At 52.8% G+C, this 16,079-nt stretch overlaps 7 protein-coding genes across 7 annotated transcripts; 4 read left to right on the plus strand and 3 right to left on the minus strand.

Moving 5' to 3' along the window:
* Nucleotides 1–208: 208 nt before the first annotated feature.
* On the plus strand, nt 209–1,890 carry Aspvir_003488 (chlorohydrolase family protein; the record flags this gene model as incomplete). Its single annotated transcript, XM_043275070.1, has 2 exons — nt 209–503; nt 569–1,890. The coding sequence occupies 2 exons, from the start codon at nt 209–211 to the stop codon at nt 1,888–1,890; spliced, it is 1,617 nt and encodes a 538-aa protein (XP_043131005.1).
* A 91-nt stretch (nt 1,891–1,981) lies between these two features.
* rglA (putative rhamnogalacturonase B) lies at nt 1,982–4,089 on the minus strand (the record flags this gene model as incomplete). Its single annotated transcript, XM_043275071.1, has 12 exons — nt 1,982–2,011; nt 2,057–2,113; nt 2,162–2,302; nt 2,351–2,597; nt 2,652–2,873; nt 2,927–3,138; nt 3,185–3,236; nt 3,284–3,359; nt 3,403–3,472; nt 3,518–3,639; nt 3,685–3,786; nt 3,834–4,089. 12 exons carry the CDS (start codon nt 4,087–4,089, stop codon nt 1,982–1,984), a joined length of 1,587 nt encoding a protein of 528 aa, XP_043131006.1.
* Nucleotides 4,090–6,461: 2,372 nt separating this feature from the next.
* Aspvir_003490 (putative serine peptidase, family S28) lies at nt 6,462–8,219 on the plus strand (the record flags this gene model as incomplete). The annotated part of the gene is made up of 3 exons (XM_043275072.1): nt 6,462–6,647; nt 6,696–6,907; nt 6,959–8,219. The coding sequence occupies 3 exons, from the start codon at nt 6,462–6,464 to the stop codon at nt 8,217–8,219; spliced, it is 1,659 nt and encodes a 552-aa protein (XP_043131007.1).
* Nucleotides 8,220–8,732: 513 nt separating this feature from the next.
* On the plus strand, nt 8,733–10,426 carry Aspvir_003491 (cytochrome P450; the record flags this gene model as incomplete). Its single annotated transcript, XM_043275073.1, has 4 exons — nt 8,733–9,179; nt 9,224–9,887; nt 9,940–10,206; nt 10,257–10,426. 4 exons carry the CDS (start codon nt 8,733–8,735, stop codon nt 10,424–10,426), a joined length of 1,548 nt encoding a protein of 515 aa, XP_043131008.1.
* A 581-nt stretch (nt 10,427–11,007) lies between these two features.
* Nucleotides 11,008–12,158, plus strand: Aspvir_003492 (RNA polymerase II mediator complex subunit MED27 domain-containing protein; the record flags this gene model as incomplete). Its single annotated transcript, XM_043275074.1, has 3 exons — nt 11,008–11,196; nt 11,248–11,901; nt 11,961–12,158. 3 exons carry the CDS (start codon nt 11,008–11,010, stop codon nt 12,156–12,158), a joined length of 1,041 nt encoding a protein of 346 aa, XP_043131009.1.
* A 1,188-nt stretch (nt 12,159–13,346) lies between these two features.
* Aspvir_003493 (uncharacterized protein) lies at nt 13,347–14,325 on the minus strand (the record flags this gene model as incomplete). Its single annotated transcript, XM_043275075.1, has 3 exons — nt 13,347–13,483; nt 13,538–14,152; nt 14,202–14,325. The coding sequence occupies 3 exons, from the start codon at nt 14,323–14,325 to the stop codon at nt 13,347–13,349; spliced, it is 876 nt and encodes a 291-aa protein (XP_043131010.1).
* A 1,002-nt stretch (nt 14,326–15,327) lies between these two features.
* Aspvir_003494 (uncharacterized protein) lies at nt 15,328–15,965 on the minus strand (the record flags this gene model as incomplete). Its single annotated transcript, XM_043275076.1, has 3 exons — nt 15,328–15,440; nt 15,499–15,603; nt 15,662–15,965. The coding sequence occupies 3 exons, from the start codon at nt 15,963–15,965 to the stop codon at nt 15,328–15,330; spliced, it is 522 nt and encodes a 173-aa protein (XP_043131011.1).
* Nucleotides 15,966–16,079: the final 114 nt, after the last annotated feature.

The raw sequence follows: 16,079 nt of genomic DNA on the forward strand, positions 1-16,079 counted from the left end.
GCTTCACTTGGCTCTTGCAGCTGCACATACGGGTTGAAGTACATATCACTAATAGTAAGACATGGCCACGGGGAGCTGAAGAATGCGCTAACATGATCAGGACTTTCTTCCTGTCGATGATAAGGATTGACGTACGTCAGTGACGTCTTCGTTGATACGTGTACATGGTCTCTGCGAGGATATAGCTTTTACTGCGCTGCTATCTGCAATGGCGACGGCAACGGCCCCTACATACACTTTGTTCCTCGGAACATTTATCCATCTTCCCCGCAAACCGACTGGGGTGGATCCAGATGCGGAATGGCGACCCGAGCTTGAGATTAATCACGGCGCGTTATGGGTTTCGAATAGCGACGGGAAGATCGCGGGGTATGACTGGTCTTTCTCACCAGCCGACGGCGACGTGAAGGCGTTGACGGAGAAGTTGGGGCTGAGCGGAAAAGTGACGGAGGTGGTTCACGCAAGGGAGGAGAGGAATGAGTTCTTCTTCCCCGGGTTTATCGGTATGCCTCCCTTCCCCTAGGCATAGACAGTGGCACAGGCGCTTGCAGAGGCTGACAATCGGAAGATACACACATCCACGCCCCGCAATACCCCAACTCGGGCATCTTCGGCTCCTCGACCCTCCTCGACTGGCTCGAAACATACACCTTCCCCCTCGAATCCTCCTTCAGCGACACCTCCAAAGCCCGCGCCGTCTACTCGCGCGTCATCGCCCGCACCCTCGCCAACGGCACCACCTGCGCCTCCTACTTCGCCACCATCCACGTCCCCGCCACCAACCTCCTCGCCTCCCTCTGCCACGCCCGCGGCCAGCGCGCCCTCATCGGCCGCGTCTGCATGGACAACCCCTCCTTCTGCCCGGCCTACTATCTCGACCCCTCACCCGAATCTTCTGTCGCTAAATCCCAAGAAACAATCGCCCACATCCACTCCCTAGACCCAGTCGGCACACTTATCCACCCCATCCTCACCCCGCGCTTCGCACCAACTTGCTCCCCGCCCGCCCTCCGCGGCCTCGCCCAGCTCGCACAGTCATACAACCCCCCGCTCCACATCCAAACCCACCTCTCCGAAAACACAGGCGAGATATCCCTCGTCCGCGAGCTATTCCCGTCAAGCAAGGACTACACCTCCGTATACGATGACTTCGGGCTGCTCACGCCGCGCACGATCCTCGCGCACGCGGTCCATCTATCACCCTCCGAGCGGGAACTGATTGCGTCGCGAGGCGCCAAGGTATCGCATTGCCCCGCGTCGAATTCAGCGCTAGGGAGCGGGATTTGCGCTGTGAGGAGATTGCTAGAGGCGGGGGTGGAGGTTGGGCTGGGCACGGATGTGAGCGGCGGGTATAATTGCAGTGTGCTCGAGGCTGTGCGGCAGGCGTGTCTTGTTTCGAGGCTGTTGAGGCATAGTCGCGGTAGCGAAGCTGGCGCCGGCGATGATGGGGAGGAGGTGCTGAGTGTCGAGGAGGGTCTGTACCTTGGTACGCGGGGCGGCGCGGCGGTTGTGGATCTGGCGGGGGAGATTGGGGGGTTTGAGGTGGGGATGAGTTTTGATGCGCAGATGGTGCGGTTGGGTCATACTCATACATCGTCGTCGGCTGGGGCTGCGCCGGCTGAGCACGGGGTTGTAGATGTGTTTGGGTGGGAGTCGTGGACGGAAAAGGTGCATAAGTGGGTGTGGACGGGGGATGATCGGAACGTGAGGGCTGTTTGGGTCCGGGGGCGACTGGTCCACTCTTTGGATGAAGGACAGTTGGATGTGAGCACATCCGAGAAAGGGAAGACTACGTGGACAGGGACAGGGATGGGCTGGGAGTCGAGGTGGTGGTTGTGTGGGTTGGGGTTTGTGAGCGCTTGGTTTGTTTTTGATAGAGTCATGCGGTAATGTCTTACTGCGGAGCAAGCGTAGCATGTTATAAATACTTCATTGTCAATACTAGCTTCCGGCTACCACCTTCCTATACCCTGGCGATGCCCTACTGGAACAGCTCCACGCAGTCGAAGATCTAGCAATGTTAGTCTAGAACACACAAAGTAGTGACTGAACTCACAAAGTTGGGACTGAGGAACGTGTCTCCGGAGCTTCCAGAGACAACACTGATGGTAATCTGTGTCCGTCAGCTTGGTAGTTACGCTGGTAAGATGATGAGACGTACCGTGTTGGTGCCCGCAACGATCGTGCCGGCCGGAATCGCAACATCATACACCTCACCCAAACCCCTGTATGCACCACGGGTGACACCGCGCGAGTCGAGGTTCGTCGGCGCAGAGGGAATCGGTCCGGTATACGAGTTGACCTGTCTCATTAGCTTGTGAAGAAAAATCTAGCGGGACCGGCGGCATACCGTGGCTTGTGGTCGACCACCCGCGAAAGACAGGGTCGTGCCGATGCGCAGTGTAGCGGCGCCGGTCTGCGAGGACGACGCCGTGAACTTGATCGTGACGGGGCTGTTGGCCGACTTGAAGATGGCCATGGGGAAGTTGGACACCGAGGAGCTGCCGACGGTGTAGGTGACCGGGCCCCAGCTGGACATGCGCGAGTCGGACGGGTGCATTCTCAGCTGGTTTGCTGCGTTGAGGAAGCCAGTGGGTCTAGACGGTCAGTACCTCTCTATGAGTTGATATCCTTTGCTGAACTGCACTTACTGGCCGTCCCATACGCCGATCTTGAAGATGGTGGTGCCGGTCGTCACGGACCCGGAGATGTTCTTGGTGGTCGTCGAGCCGGCCGACACGGTGACAGAGGTCGAGGCAACCTTGTATTCGCCTTGGTAGTAGACCATGGTATAGGTTCCGGGCTTCATGGCGGGAGAGGTGAAGCTGCCGTCGGAGGCCGTGTAGGTCCAGTACTGCGCCGCATCGTTGTACCTGGAGAATCAGTCATATCCGACATTACTTTAGGGTTCAAGGCAGGGCAATACCAGTGGACAACCCATGCAAACGCGGAATCAGCACCCGATGCTTTTCCAGTCACCGTGCCTCGGCCGCTGGCCGCGACGTAGCCCGTAATGCCAAGGTTCGCAAAGAAAGACGTATCAATGTCGGTGCTGGGAGTGCCGCTGCGACTAAAGTACATCGAGTATGGGCCGTGCAGACCCATGCGGTACGATTCTGTCTGGACGTGGCCGGAGTTCTGGGCGCATTAGTGACTGCACGATTCCGGACAGACAAACACCTACCATGTACCAGTAGAGGGAGTTGTAGTCGCCTCCGTTGTTGGAGTTGATATCGCTGTTGAAATCAGTGGCGGCTCGGATATAGGAACGGAAAAAACTTACCGGTGGAAAGGTCCGCCGGAAGAAGACTCGTACTGGTTCAGGATCATGCACACACGATGCGCGCTGCCAGAGACGCCTGTGTCTGTTAGCCTAGATTCCAGGAAGTAGATGCTACCTACAGTGTCTCTGGTCGTCGATGAATCGCTGACTGGAGTAGAACTTGCTGCGGGTCTGTCCATCGACCAGGAACTATGGCTGTCAGACGTGGGTATGCTGCGGATATGACCAACTTACCACATCCGAGCCCTCAATGGCGGTACCGCCAGCGGTGTTTGAGACTTCACCAAATGGCTCCTCATTGGGGAGGAGGGTGTTGTCGAGACGGGCAATGAACCGCAGCTCACCGATAGATGGTTCTGGATGGTCAGCACAGATCCTGAAGCAATTGTCCGAGGACTAACCCGCAGTAATGTAGGTGGCCATATGAATGATGGGGTCTCCGTTGTGCACAACGAAGTAATGAGTCAAGGTACTCGTCGAGCAGGTAACCTTGATATAATCGCCTAGAGAGGTCAGTCTAATACCGTCATACCGAGGCAGTAGGACACACCACTCTGAGTGGCAGAGACGGTTGCAGATCCGAGACCGGACCCAATGTGGCTGCCTGTGCTTTGATACTGCAGCTCGGAGCCGTAAAAGTTGATCGATGTGATGTCGCAGTTCGACCGGTTGACCGTAAACTTCAACGGATTCGGCGAGTTGGCATCGATGACATAGGAGCTGGTGGTCGTGGTGATGCCAAAGGCCGCATTGGCGACCTGAGCCCAGAAGGGAAGGGACAAGAAAAGCACAGCTTTCGACAGCATTGTAAACCGCTCTGGGAGGTGGCGTTCTGAGCTGATGTGTGGGTCTGCAAAAGTGCAGATGCTTATATATCACCAGATGCCATTCTTCAGGATGTTTCCAGCCTCAGACACAGAGGGATCTTCATCTCCATCACATTTCCCCTCCTGGCAATTTGACGGGTTCCACCAATCTCAGGAGGTGGATAATTGCGCAACATGAGCGCGGCATCATTATCTATATCAAGGCTGGCGCTAGAGAAGGAGTGCATGGCTGTATATTAATTGGGTCCACAATATATACCGATGCATGCGGAGAAGCCTGTGCGAATGCCGCGAATAGATAAATACCACGCGGTATGTTTCTCCGGGGAAGAGTTGGTGCCAGTATCATAATCTCAGCAGATGCTCCTTTATACCGGCCAATTTCTTCACACAGTTTCTGTGATTTTGAGAGATACCAATCCGTACACTAGCTTCATTCCTGCTCGATAGCATGCACGCATGCACCCTCGTAGTGAATCCAACATCAACCTCGTCAGGTCGCAGGAGAAGTTCCGGTTCATCCGGATGATGTTTCAGAATCACATCGCCGTGTCTAAAAGGGACGATCACCAGGCGGGGTTTGACAGGATCCATTGGCAATCCGTTACTCCATATTGCAAGCCAGACTCGGTCGGTTTTATCGCGAGAATCCAAGTCATTGTCTTTCCGCCATGATTTTGAATCAATCGAACTTTTGCCGGAATGATCCCAACTGGGTTTCGTCAGGCTTTGGCGCCATAGACACCAAGTCAGGTGCACCCGGATTTTTTCCGTGTTGAGCTTCTTCAGGGGAGAGGCTTTCAGTAATTTCTATTTCCATCAATCAATCAGCCGCTCATTGCATCCCTCGCATTGTATCATCCCGAGTCTGGCAGAGGTGTTGCGGTCGGCCAACGCAACCTGGTCTCATCTGATGACATTCAATTTAGGCATATCCCTCTTTAGTGTCATCCAACTGCGCAGATAGGAGCTGTTGCAGTTGATACTGCCAAGGTGATCGAATGTGTCGAGTTGGGAAATGAAACTCCTGGTGGGCTTGGTGCCAGTCTTCACCGGAATCAGTCCGGAAGACCCAGCCGTCCAGCCGAAGGACTCCTTGGGTATGAAGATTGAAGAACATTTCTGCTGATTAATGCCGGAGATTGAATTCTAGACCGTGTTCTTGCTAGGTTGCTTGTCTCATTCATCGTTGCTAACCGATTAGTTCGAATAGCCAAGAGATCATGATTCAGGAACAGCAAACACTCTTTTTCACGGCATCCCTCATCGATATGTTAAAGCCATGTTTGAGGACTCTGTCATTTCTCAAGTACAATCCCTACAACGGAGTAACGGGTGGCCATTTAGGTTCTCCAAGCCAACACTGACTAATATGCTCAGCGTGCAAAGGCTCAATTTCCATGAGTCAGAGTCAGAGTCAGAGCATGCCTAGCTAATGCAGATAGCTGTCGCTGGCATTCCAGCAGTAAGGTCATGAGATTTGGAACTATGGCGCTTCAAAGTCTTCTTCATAAAAACAAACATGAATAGCTTTTTCGGTCTAGCTATGTCATATGAGATCGCATGATGATGTGCAAACAATCTAATACAGAATTTGTTCATTGTCCTTCCTCAGCCTTGAGAGAGTGATAGGTTCTGTTAATTATCCAGGGTGAAGAACCGCATTTACTCTGACTGGTTATCAACTTGGCAAAACATGACGCTGTTCGCGACTAAAATGGTTTGCCATTGTCTGTATGCATTCCAAATTAGCAATGCTATATCTGTGCGCTGCATGGCTCTGTACAAATAGAGCATCCTAACCTGAAGCTATTGTTCGGGGATATGCATCATATTGTTCTAGAAGGACTCAGTCCGCCCCTGAAGCGGATAACCATGTGGCTGCGTCTGACTCGCTAATGCATCTTTTGGTTTTAGTGCCAATCAATTGGTGAAGTTTTGAAGCCCCAAGTCAGCCAGAAGTGTCTTCATTCCGATCGGTGGCTGGACCCTCATAGACGGTTGAATGGCTGATATCACTGCTTCCGGTAATCTGTTGTGCGACACCACTGAGTCGTACCGCACGCGATATCCCCTGTCTCGGTGACAGCGATGGTTGTGAATTTCCATCGCCTGCTCAGGACTGGCGACTGCAATTGCAAAAATGACTACATTAACTTCGGAGACTCCTCCTCGAGGACGTGACGGTATATACGTCCGTCAACTCCAGCCTTCTCCGTCGTTGATCCGATATCTCAACTCAACAGGCAGATCTTGCTCTATCCTCGTTTTTATCTCATACTGAGTTTGACACTGAGTCCATCATCGTGTTAGACTTTCCGATGAAGCTCTATCCATCATGGCTCGCTGCAATGAACCTTGCAGTACTCTTCGACCCTGTCACAGGCATAGGACTACCAGCGTCTACGCTAGGAAGAGACCTGCGAATCGCCGCTGAGTTGGGCATGGATTCTCATCTCGCATTGAACGACCCTGAAGCTTTCAGTTCTATGATTGCCAATTCTGCAGATCCCACAATTGCAGCAGAATATACAGAGGTGAGTTCACACCTGTACAACTATCGGTCTTGTTCCTGACTCGTGTAGATCCTCATTGACCACGAGGATCCTTCGTTTGGCACCTATCGAAACAGATTTTGGGTCAATGAAGAATTCTATGTCCCCGGGAGCCCTATCATGGTCTATGACATTGGAGAGGCTACTGMTGAGTATTCAGTTTCTTTGTTGACAAATTCCTCATCCTGGCTTAGTCTGCTGTTGCAAGAATTTCACGCTATGGGAATCGTGTGGGAGCACAGGTAGGCCCGCCAGAAGCCTTAAAGAATTAAATATGTACTGATGTTGCAAAGATATTATGGAGAGTCCCTTCCGTTCCCCGTCAGCCAGAATATGCCCGTGGAGCACATGAAGTATCTCACCACTAAGCAAGCCCTCGCTGATATCCCCTATTTTGCTGCAAATTTCAGCCGGCCAAGTCATCCTGATATCGATCTGACACCCCGAGGAACTCCTTGGGTTATGATCGGTGGATCCTATCCTGGTATCCGTGCCGCGTTCACTCGCAACAAATACCCCGATACCATATTTGCGGCTTATGCTTCGTCCGCTCCGGTACAAGCTCAGCTCGATATGAGCGTGTACTATGAGCAGATTTACCGTGCTATGGTGGCCAACGGGTACAGTAACTGCACCAAAGACATTCAGGCTGCTCTCAAGTACATCGATGGCCAGTTGTCCAACGGAGAGACGTCCGCGTCGATCAAACGGCTTTTTCTTGGACCCGACGCGGAGAAGAACAGCAATGGAGACTTCACCACGGCTTTGGGCGCTCTTTACGGACCCTTTCAGGCTCACAGTATTTGGAGCGGTAATCAAAGCTTGCACAATTTCTGCAACTACCTCGAGCTGGACCCAGCGACAAACCAGTCGGCAGGACCGGAGGGTCTCGCCCCGATCCGCGGCAGCAAATACGTTGCAGAGCGCTGGGCGTCCTTTCCTTACTTCATATCGCTTGTCAACAGGATGTACGGGACTAACTGCAACGGTCTCAATGCATCAGAGCCTTTGTCGTGCGATTTCAGCCAACCCAACACCGTCCCTGAGTTGATCAGCTGGACTTGGCAATACTGCACAGAATGGGGGTTCTTCCAGAGCAACAACTTTGGCCCTCATGCGCTTCTTTCCTCGTATCAGACCCTGGAGTATCAGCAGGAACTCTGCTATCGCCAGTTCCCAAATGCCGTCCAGGCTGGACTCCTACCGCCACGACCACAGACGGAAAACATGAATGAAGAGTTCGGCGGCTGGACTATCCGACCGTCCAACGTGTACTTCAGCGGGGGGCAGTTTGATCCCTGGAGACCATTGTCGGTGCTATCTGACGAAAACTGGGCTCCACAGGGGGTCAATTTCACAACTGAAATACCGGCATGCGGGGTCTCCACCAGCAAAGACGCGGTATTTGGGTACATTATGGAGAACGCGGTGCACTGCCCAGACTTTCAGCTCACCCCGGACGCGGCAGTGTCCCGGAATTACTTTAGCCAGGCCTTAAAACAATGGCTGCCATGTTTCAGGCGAAATCAGTCCAGCAGTCACAGTGATTCCTGATGTCACGTTAGTGTGGGGAGTGGTTAGCGTGGTTGATCCTTGCGATGTAGCTAGCCCTTTTCATATATGCTTGCGACTTAGCCGAGACTATCTAGACTGTGCATAGCTTGAGTCAGACATATTGCATCCGTTCTGTCTAACCAATTTCGTATGTGCTTGCGATGGATCGTTCATCGGTTTTCTTTTGGACCATTCACACGTTGAGTTTCCTGTGCCTCGTAGTTCCATGGATGTAAGTTTGGTAGCGATCCACCCACACATGTCGGAGTCCGAGTCTGCCTCTTCGCCGAAGCATCAACATATCTCCAGATTAGCGAGGTTGTCATGATCGCATACTGAGGGGTAGCCTGGAAACCTACATCGGCATGTGGTATAATTTATAAATAGTCAGCGCTGCGGTCATGGATAACCTTGGTATCACACCGGTCTGGACCATTTCTAATTCTAACACTCGGATAATCGCTATTGTCACACAAGTCACAAGTACAACCTCACCCACCAGGGCACGACACCATGCTGGCCCCTGCTGTCGCACTATTCACCGCAGTATATACCACATTCTTGGTCCTCCGTTACTTCCAGCAACTCTACAAGCACCGCAAACAGGCCCGGTCCCTGCGCTGTCAGCCCCCCACCGAAGGGGCAGCGGGCATCTTCGGCATCTCTGCTTTTCTACGCCTCAAAAAAGCCGTCAAGGAGAAGAGATGGATTGAGCTTATCGCCGAGCAGTACGGAAAGTACGGTAACACGTTTACTCAGACAATCTTTGGACGACGGCTGGTATCTACGATCGAGCCGGAGAATCTCAAGGCTCTGCTCGCGACACAGTTCAATGATTTCGAGCTCGGGACGAGGCACCAGGAGTTTTACCCCTTGCTCGGGGACGGGATTTTTACGCTGGATGGAGCGGGATGGTCGCATGCGCGTGCGCTATTACGGCCCCAGTTTACGAGGGACCAGGTGAGTGATTGTTCCCATCCCTTGAAACTGCGCTAACTCCTCAGGTTGCCGATCTGGACTTGATGGACGGCCACATCTCCAGACTGATCGACTTAGTCCCGAAAGACGGCTCGACGTTCGATATTCAGCGGCTGTTCTTCCTCCTCACAATCGATTCGGCGACTCATTTCCTCTTCGGGGAATCGGTGGGCTCTCTGCACGCTGGCACGGACACCGGCCTTCTGGGTAAATCGGCCGTCGGTAACGCGCAGGGCTTCGCAGAGGCGTTCAACACGGCACAGGAGTACCTCGCCGCGAGGTCCCGAGCGGTCAACTTCTACTGGATGATCAACCCCAAGGAGTTCCGCGATGCCAACAAGCGCGTCCATGAGGTCGTCGACCACTACGTTCAGCTCGCCCTCGAGTCGCGGCGGAATCCGGAGAAGAAGCAGCCTGGGGGCCGGTATATCTTTGCTGAGGCGCTGGCGGCCAACAGCGATAATCCGAAGGTGTTGAGGGACAACATGCTCAACATCCTGTTAGCGGGGCGCGATACAACCGCCAGCCTGCTCAGCTCGACATTCTTCTATCTGGCGCGCCATCCGAACGTGTGGACCAAACTTCGTCAGGTCATTCTGGATGCGTTCGGCGACGCCGAGCACCCCAAGGAGGAGATCACGCAGACCAAGCTCAAGGATATTCCGTACTTGCGATATGTGCTGAACGAAGGTACGTCACCCCCTTGACAACTCAGAGTAGGAATATTCTGACAGCCGACCAGTCCTCCGGCTCCTGCCACCCGTCCCTGCCAACTTCCGCGTCGCCAACAAGGACACTACCTTACCTCTCGGAGGTGGGCCGGACCAAAAGTCCCCCGTCTACATCCGCAAGGGCACAGTAGTCACCTACAGTGTATACGCCATGCACCGCCGGACAGACTTCTATGGCCCGGATGCCAACGAGTTCCGACCCGAACGCTGGGAAGAAAACGGCAGACGGGGATGGGAGTATCTTCCCTTCAACGGGGGTCCCAGGATCTGCCTTGGCCGTGAGTCCTCCTATCTTTCACAAAGCTATACTTCTAGCTAACATCTGCAGAACAATACGCACTCACCGAGGCCAGCTTTACGATTGTCAAATTACTCCAGCGATTCAATCGGATTGAGAACGCGGACCCGGACCTTGTTGAGCCAGTTCAGCAGACGAATCTCACTCTGGCGCATGATAGGGGTGTACATATTAGACTATACTTGTCGAAGGCATTTTGACAGTGTGATATAACGAAGCACGGCTTATGACAACTTGAATTATCTCGGCTCAAACAATTTTCGGTTTTCCTAGCTTAATAAATGTACCTACTAGATAGTCTACTAAATATATTGACGACTGATGTTCATCAACAAAATACCAGACCCCACGTACATCCCAAAGAGGAAAGTGATTGATGCGCCACACGTGGCTGGTACTGTGGCGCAGATTATCTCCATGATTCGCCGAGGGAAATGGGCTGGATTTCCGTCGACACCATCGAATCACTTCAACTATTGGTAGAGTAGAACACGCTCAGACCTTAGGAGCATCTCACTGGAGCGCCATAATCATCTTTCGACGCATCTTCAACTTCCTGGAAGCTTCTCTTATCAGTGGGATCGTGTGCCAGTCAAATCAAATCAAGTAACTGGGCTATAATTCCGGCCCTTCGTCGGAACAACAATCATCTCCCACTCTCATCGCTCCTTGACATCCGTCTTGGGAGCGGCCGGTGTATACCTCTTTGCTGACCTATCTTCTTTGGTTTTGCAAATCCAGCTGACTCTGCATTGATCCCGTCACTGAACGGTCAGTCAATATGGCCTCTACTTCAAAACCCAGTTCACAACGGCCTGCGACAGGTGTGATTGTCCCTAAAATGGAGCATCCTCCTCAGGATACAATCCCCGCCGAAGTTCCTGACAAGGACAATGCGAGCGGTGAAGCCTGGACCTCAGAGATGCAGTATGTGTCGTCGCTGGCGAAGTTGCAGAAGATGGAGGCGACGGTTAGTCTTCTCTCCCCTGGCCTTAATTGCAGTTCAAGCTGATTAGTGCAGATCCACCAACTACGGACTCTACTCTCTGGGCGTCTCATGGACCCGATAGTCCCCATCGTCAGCCCCAAGGCGGCTTCGAGGAGGCCGCTGCCAAAGTCGCCGCGGGAGCTCTTTGAACAGCTCTCGCGGACGGCTCGCGCGAGCGTGGCAGAGGTCCAGGAGTTCCAGGCGATGTGGCGCAGCCCTGAAATTAAAGCCATCTGGGACCATGTGGACGCTCGGATCAAGCAGAACGGGGGCCAGCTGCTGCAGCCGACGGGTATGTGGGAGCGGGACTATGATGTTCTTCTGGAGGAGCTTGAGAAGGAGGAGCGGGCGCAGACGGAGCAGCAGCAGAGGGTTAAGGAGGAGGAGGAACGTGCGAAGATTAAATCGGTTGAGGGTGGCTGGAGGACGATCGTGGAGATTTTCGTACAGCGAAACTTACCGGGTGTCCGGGTAATGGCCCATCAGGACCAGCCAAGGATCACCGTTGTCCTCGTCAAGGCTGGCATGGCATTCCAGCTGCAGGCGGTCAATGGAGACGGACATGATATGGTCGATTGGCGGGTTCAGGACATGGCGGCTCCCGGGAAGCCGAAGACGAAGCTGGAGACGGCGGTTGCAGCTTGTCTGAATGCTCGTCCGCGGCAGTGGGATCTTGCGTATCTACTGGTAAGTTACATATTGACACCAACGGCAGATACAACGAGACAAGTCTAATCTCAATTCAGGACATGATCGCCTCCTACTCCGATGTCAAACAGACTCCCTGCGCAAAGTGCGGCAAGATGACCGACAACACCGCGCAACTCCCCTCCATCCGCAGACCCAACCCCATCCAATCGTCCCAAGGCCAACCAGTCGTCTGGGAAGCATACCATCCCGCCTGCATTGATTCTTCTCAATCCTCCCACCCTATCTCCAGCTAACCATGCACCCCATGCACAACATTATGCCAATACCCAGCCGGATACTCCGCCCCCTTCCAATCCCAATACCGCCGCGGAATGACATGCACCCGCCTCCCCCTCCTTCCATCCCCCTCCTCATCGCAGTACTCAACCCCACACCACGTCCCATGATCCGGAACCACATACCTCCTCCGCCGGAAATCATACCGCTCACACGCCCCCCGCCTCGCCCACGGGAACGGCGTCTCGTCCACCCCCGCGCAGCAACATCCCTCCCGGTACTCCCACCCAGACCAATTGATCCGTTCCTGACTCTGGCTCCGGCTGTTGATCTTCCCGACGTATATATCCGGTCCGCGATTGGTCAGGACATCGAAGAGACGCCACCGACGGGGCCAGCGCGAGGGGTTACCTGGCCGGGGGTCTTTCGGCCAGATCCAGCCCAGTGTTGTGGACGGCATTGCAATAGCGAGCAGCGAGCGCAGCCAGCCACGCGAGGCAGGGAGGTTGGAAACGAGAGAGAGCAGCGAGCTTAACAGCAATCAGACAAGTCAAATCAGCAGGCCAGCAGAGCGGACTATTCAAGGTCAAGATCAACACGTAGCGAATCGATAATGTGACTGCACCGCTTGTTCAGCTGTGCTTAGGATGAGATGGGGATGTGTATTGTACCTAACCTCACCCACCTATACTTATACCTGTATCTCTGTACTGGGAATAAAGAATAAAGTTTTCCATCTGGTGGGAATATAGGTTCATGAGACAAAGATTGCATTGCATGCGGCTGCATGGCTGTTTCTTTACTATCCCGGTACTACCTTACTATCCTGCTTTGTACCAATTGACAAAGACATATGCAGAATGCAAATGCAGTGGTTTGTCATAGACAAAGGATGCGGCTCCGGATATGCAATTGCTTTCATTCATTTTGTATGCTCTTGAATGGTAAACTTGGTTGATGAATTATGACATGCATGTCAATTTCTATGCTAATACAGCTCATTATAGACACCAGATGATTGAATAGATTGAATATACCAGTCCCCGCCACTTTAGATTATTGTAATGGCAAATACACAGAGAGAAGAAGAAAAACGAAAACGCCAGCCCAACCTTGCGGATACATCGCTATGGTCATGAAGGAAAAAGTCGCTCATTCGGATGCAATATGTTGGTGGAAAACATACGATACGTTCATGAGGAAGCTCAAGTGGAAAAGACACCAAAGTCACCGGCGAACCAGGTGAAGGAGGCTATGGTGATCATGGCCATGCCAAAGGCGAACTTGAGGGCTTGTCGCTCGATGTCGGAGAGGGCGCTGTTGCACGTGGCGCAGTTGTATTCTATATTCGGGTCAGTATGCTTTGTCAAAGTTGCGTGGGGAAATAAGAGCATACCGTTGAGAGGAGTATAGGGTTGCGGACTGTACATGCCAAAGGAGTAACCGTTCTGCGAGCCAAGGTGGCCGGCACTTGCGGTGTCTCCAATGTCCTTGTCCACGTCGACCACGTACAACGTGTACGTCGCAGTCAGCAGTGGGACCGTGGCATTCGCCTGGTACTTGCCCGTATCCCACACCACCTTTCCAGTCGCCTCGACGCTCATGTTGCTCGTGAGGGTATAGGTCGCGCTGTTCATGGTGCAGGTCGCAAGAACATTCACTGCAGACGGCGTCACCACTAGAGAGGTATAGTTCCAGGCAAAAGTCACATGGTCGCCGATCTTGTAGTAAGTTGTAGCACCCGCGGTGGGGATCAACATCGACGTTCCGCCCGCAGGGAGACGTGCATCGATCGAGGTCGACTTGGTAGAGGTCTTGGCCTTGCTGCTCTTGCCGGATTTGTCCGTGCCGGTCTCGGTACTTGTTCCCGACCCCGTCTGTGTGCCGGTTTCTTTGGCTGTTCCACTGCTAGAGTCCGTCGCACTCGAGTCATTTGTGGTCTTGCTTTCCGAGGAAGAGTCGGTCTTGCTCGACTTAGAATCAGCCGTTGTTTGGTCGGATGCAGTTGTATCTGTCGGGTCAGCACGCGAACAAATGAGCAATCTTCTTTGCAAACTAACCAGCTCTGGCCGCAATCTCTCCGTGTGCCAGGTTCAGCCCGTTCTGGGGCCATGGCCAAGCCGAGGAAATTGTTCCCAGCAAGAGGAGAAGGCTTAAAAACGAGAGGAAGTTGAGGGACTGCATTATGGAGAATGCCTTCAGATCCTGAGGCTATCACGCAATACAGGGACCGAGTCCCTTGAGAAGATGTTGGGAGGGTGATGCTCCGGCTATCCCGTAACCGATCGGCTTCTGTCTTCGCAAACGAGTGTCGACGACCGAGAGAGAGAGCGCTTCACAAGGCTGGCAATACAGTCTGGACGTAAGATGGACAGGTAGAACAAATTTCTACAAGTCAGCGGGTCAGTGAAACATGCGGATCGGGTGGTATCGTATGCGGGTCGCAAGGAGGGGAGGCTGAATGGCAGGTAAACAAAGCGAGTGACTGGTCAGAGAATCAACTCAACAGGATCACACCATGGGAAACCGTAGAGAGATGTGACCAAATTCAAGATACAAAAGGCAAGCTGGTCTCCGAAAAGCCAAGTCAAGTTATGAAGAGGGTAAAAAGAGGCCAGACGGGGGGTCCAATCGAAGCGACTAGAGAAGGGGATCTGGAGGCGGGCTAGCCTGTTTGGGCATAACTGAGACATGGGCTATTTTTGGCTATCAGAATTATTCACACCATCACATGAAGGTCATAATCACTTAGGACCCAGAGTCCATGCACCTCTATGTCCTCTAAAATAGCATGCTGAAACAACTGAACTTCCATATTTTCCTCTGGATATCCTCAATGTGTCGTCTTCATGGTCACCAGGAGTACTACTAGAGAACGACTCGACGTCTGAGCTTGACCAAAACATGGCAAATGGATCGATACTCATAATCACGAAGAAAGGTCCACTATTCCATACAATCAAAGATATAGCAGCGATTGATATAAACCACTGGCATCACAGCGGCATTACAGGTAAATAAACATTAAAGAGCGTTTCCGTATGTGCGATTGCATATCAATACATATCACTCTCGTCAGGTAAGGAGCGACTCATAACCTCCAAAACCCTCGAGTGAACCAAGTCATCACTCTCGCCACGCGCATATCCGATGGCAGCATCTTCCGCCTGCCATTCCGCACCCTATTTACAAAGTATATTCGACCTGGAGGTTGACGGTGCTGCAAGAGGAGGGAAATTTGGGTTCGTAGTAGCGGTAGATATAGAAGAGCTGGGGTGCGCCGTGGTACCAGTCGCACACTGGGATAAATTAGCCACATGCAGAGAGTTACCGGGTACCTCAGATGGCAATGCTTACCCAGCCAACCGCCAAAGCCCTGTTGCTCCGACCACTGCAGGCCGGTGCTATTGATGAAGAATCCCTCCGAGCCGTAGCCGACGTTGATCTCGACGGGTTCCCATTCTGCGCACAAGTCAGTTCCGAATCGAAGACAATATAGTTGGGAGAGCAGGGGACTAACGAGCATAGTTGGTGTCACCGATCGGATTGAAGCCCCAAGGGAACGGAGTCTTCAGGTCGAACTGCGTATAGGTGCCATTCAGGAAAGCCGTACTGGCAGTGTCCACATCGGGCGTGAGGACAGCGTCATTGAATCCTGCACCGGTGTGGTATGCGTAGACGTATAAATCATTGTGTTTCTCGTTAGACGCGTCAGCGGTCTTAAGATGGAAGGGCTTGGTGGTGGTGGCCTGGCGAGTTGTATGGAACATGGGGTTGGCCGCGACTGCGGAAACCAGCAGAGTGAGAGTAGAAAGCAGCTTCATTCTGATGATCGCTAAACGAGAGATTGGATTATTTTGTTGAACTGCTTTTCAGTGAAACCAGAACAAATGACAGAACGTGGACAACGATGTGAGAGAATGGGTGTCAGTGATGAG

The sequence above is a fragment of the Aspergillus viridinutans genome (genome assembly GCF_018404265.1).
Source record: "Aspergillus viridinutans IFM 47045 DNA, scaffold_15, whole genome shotgun sequence".
NCBI lineage: Eukaryota > Fungi > Ascomycota > Eurotiomycetes > Eurotiales > Aspergillaceae > Aspergillus > Aspergillus viridinutans.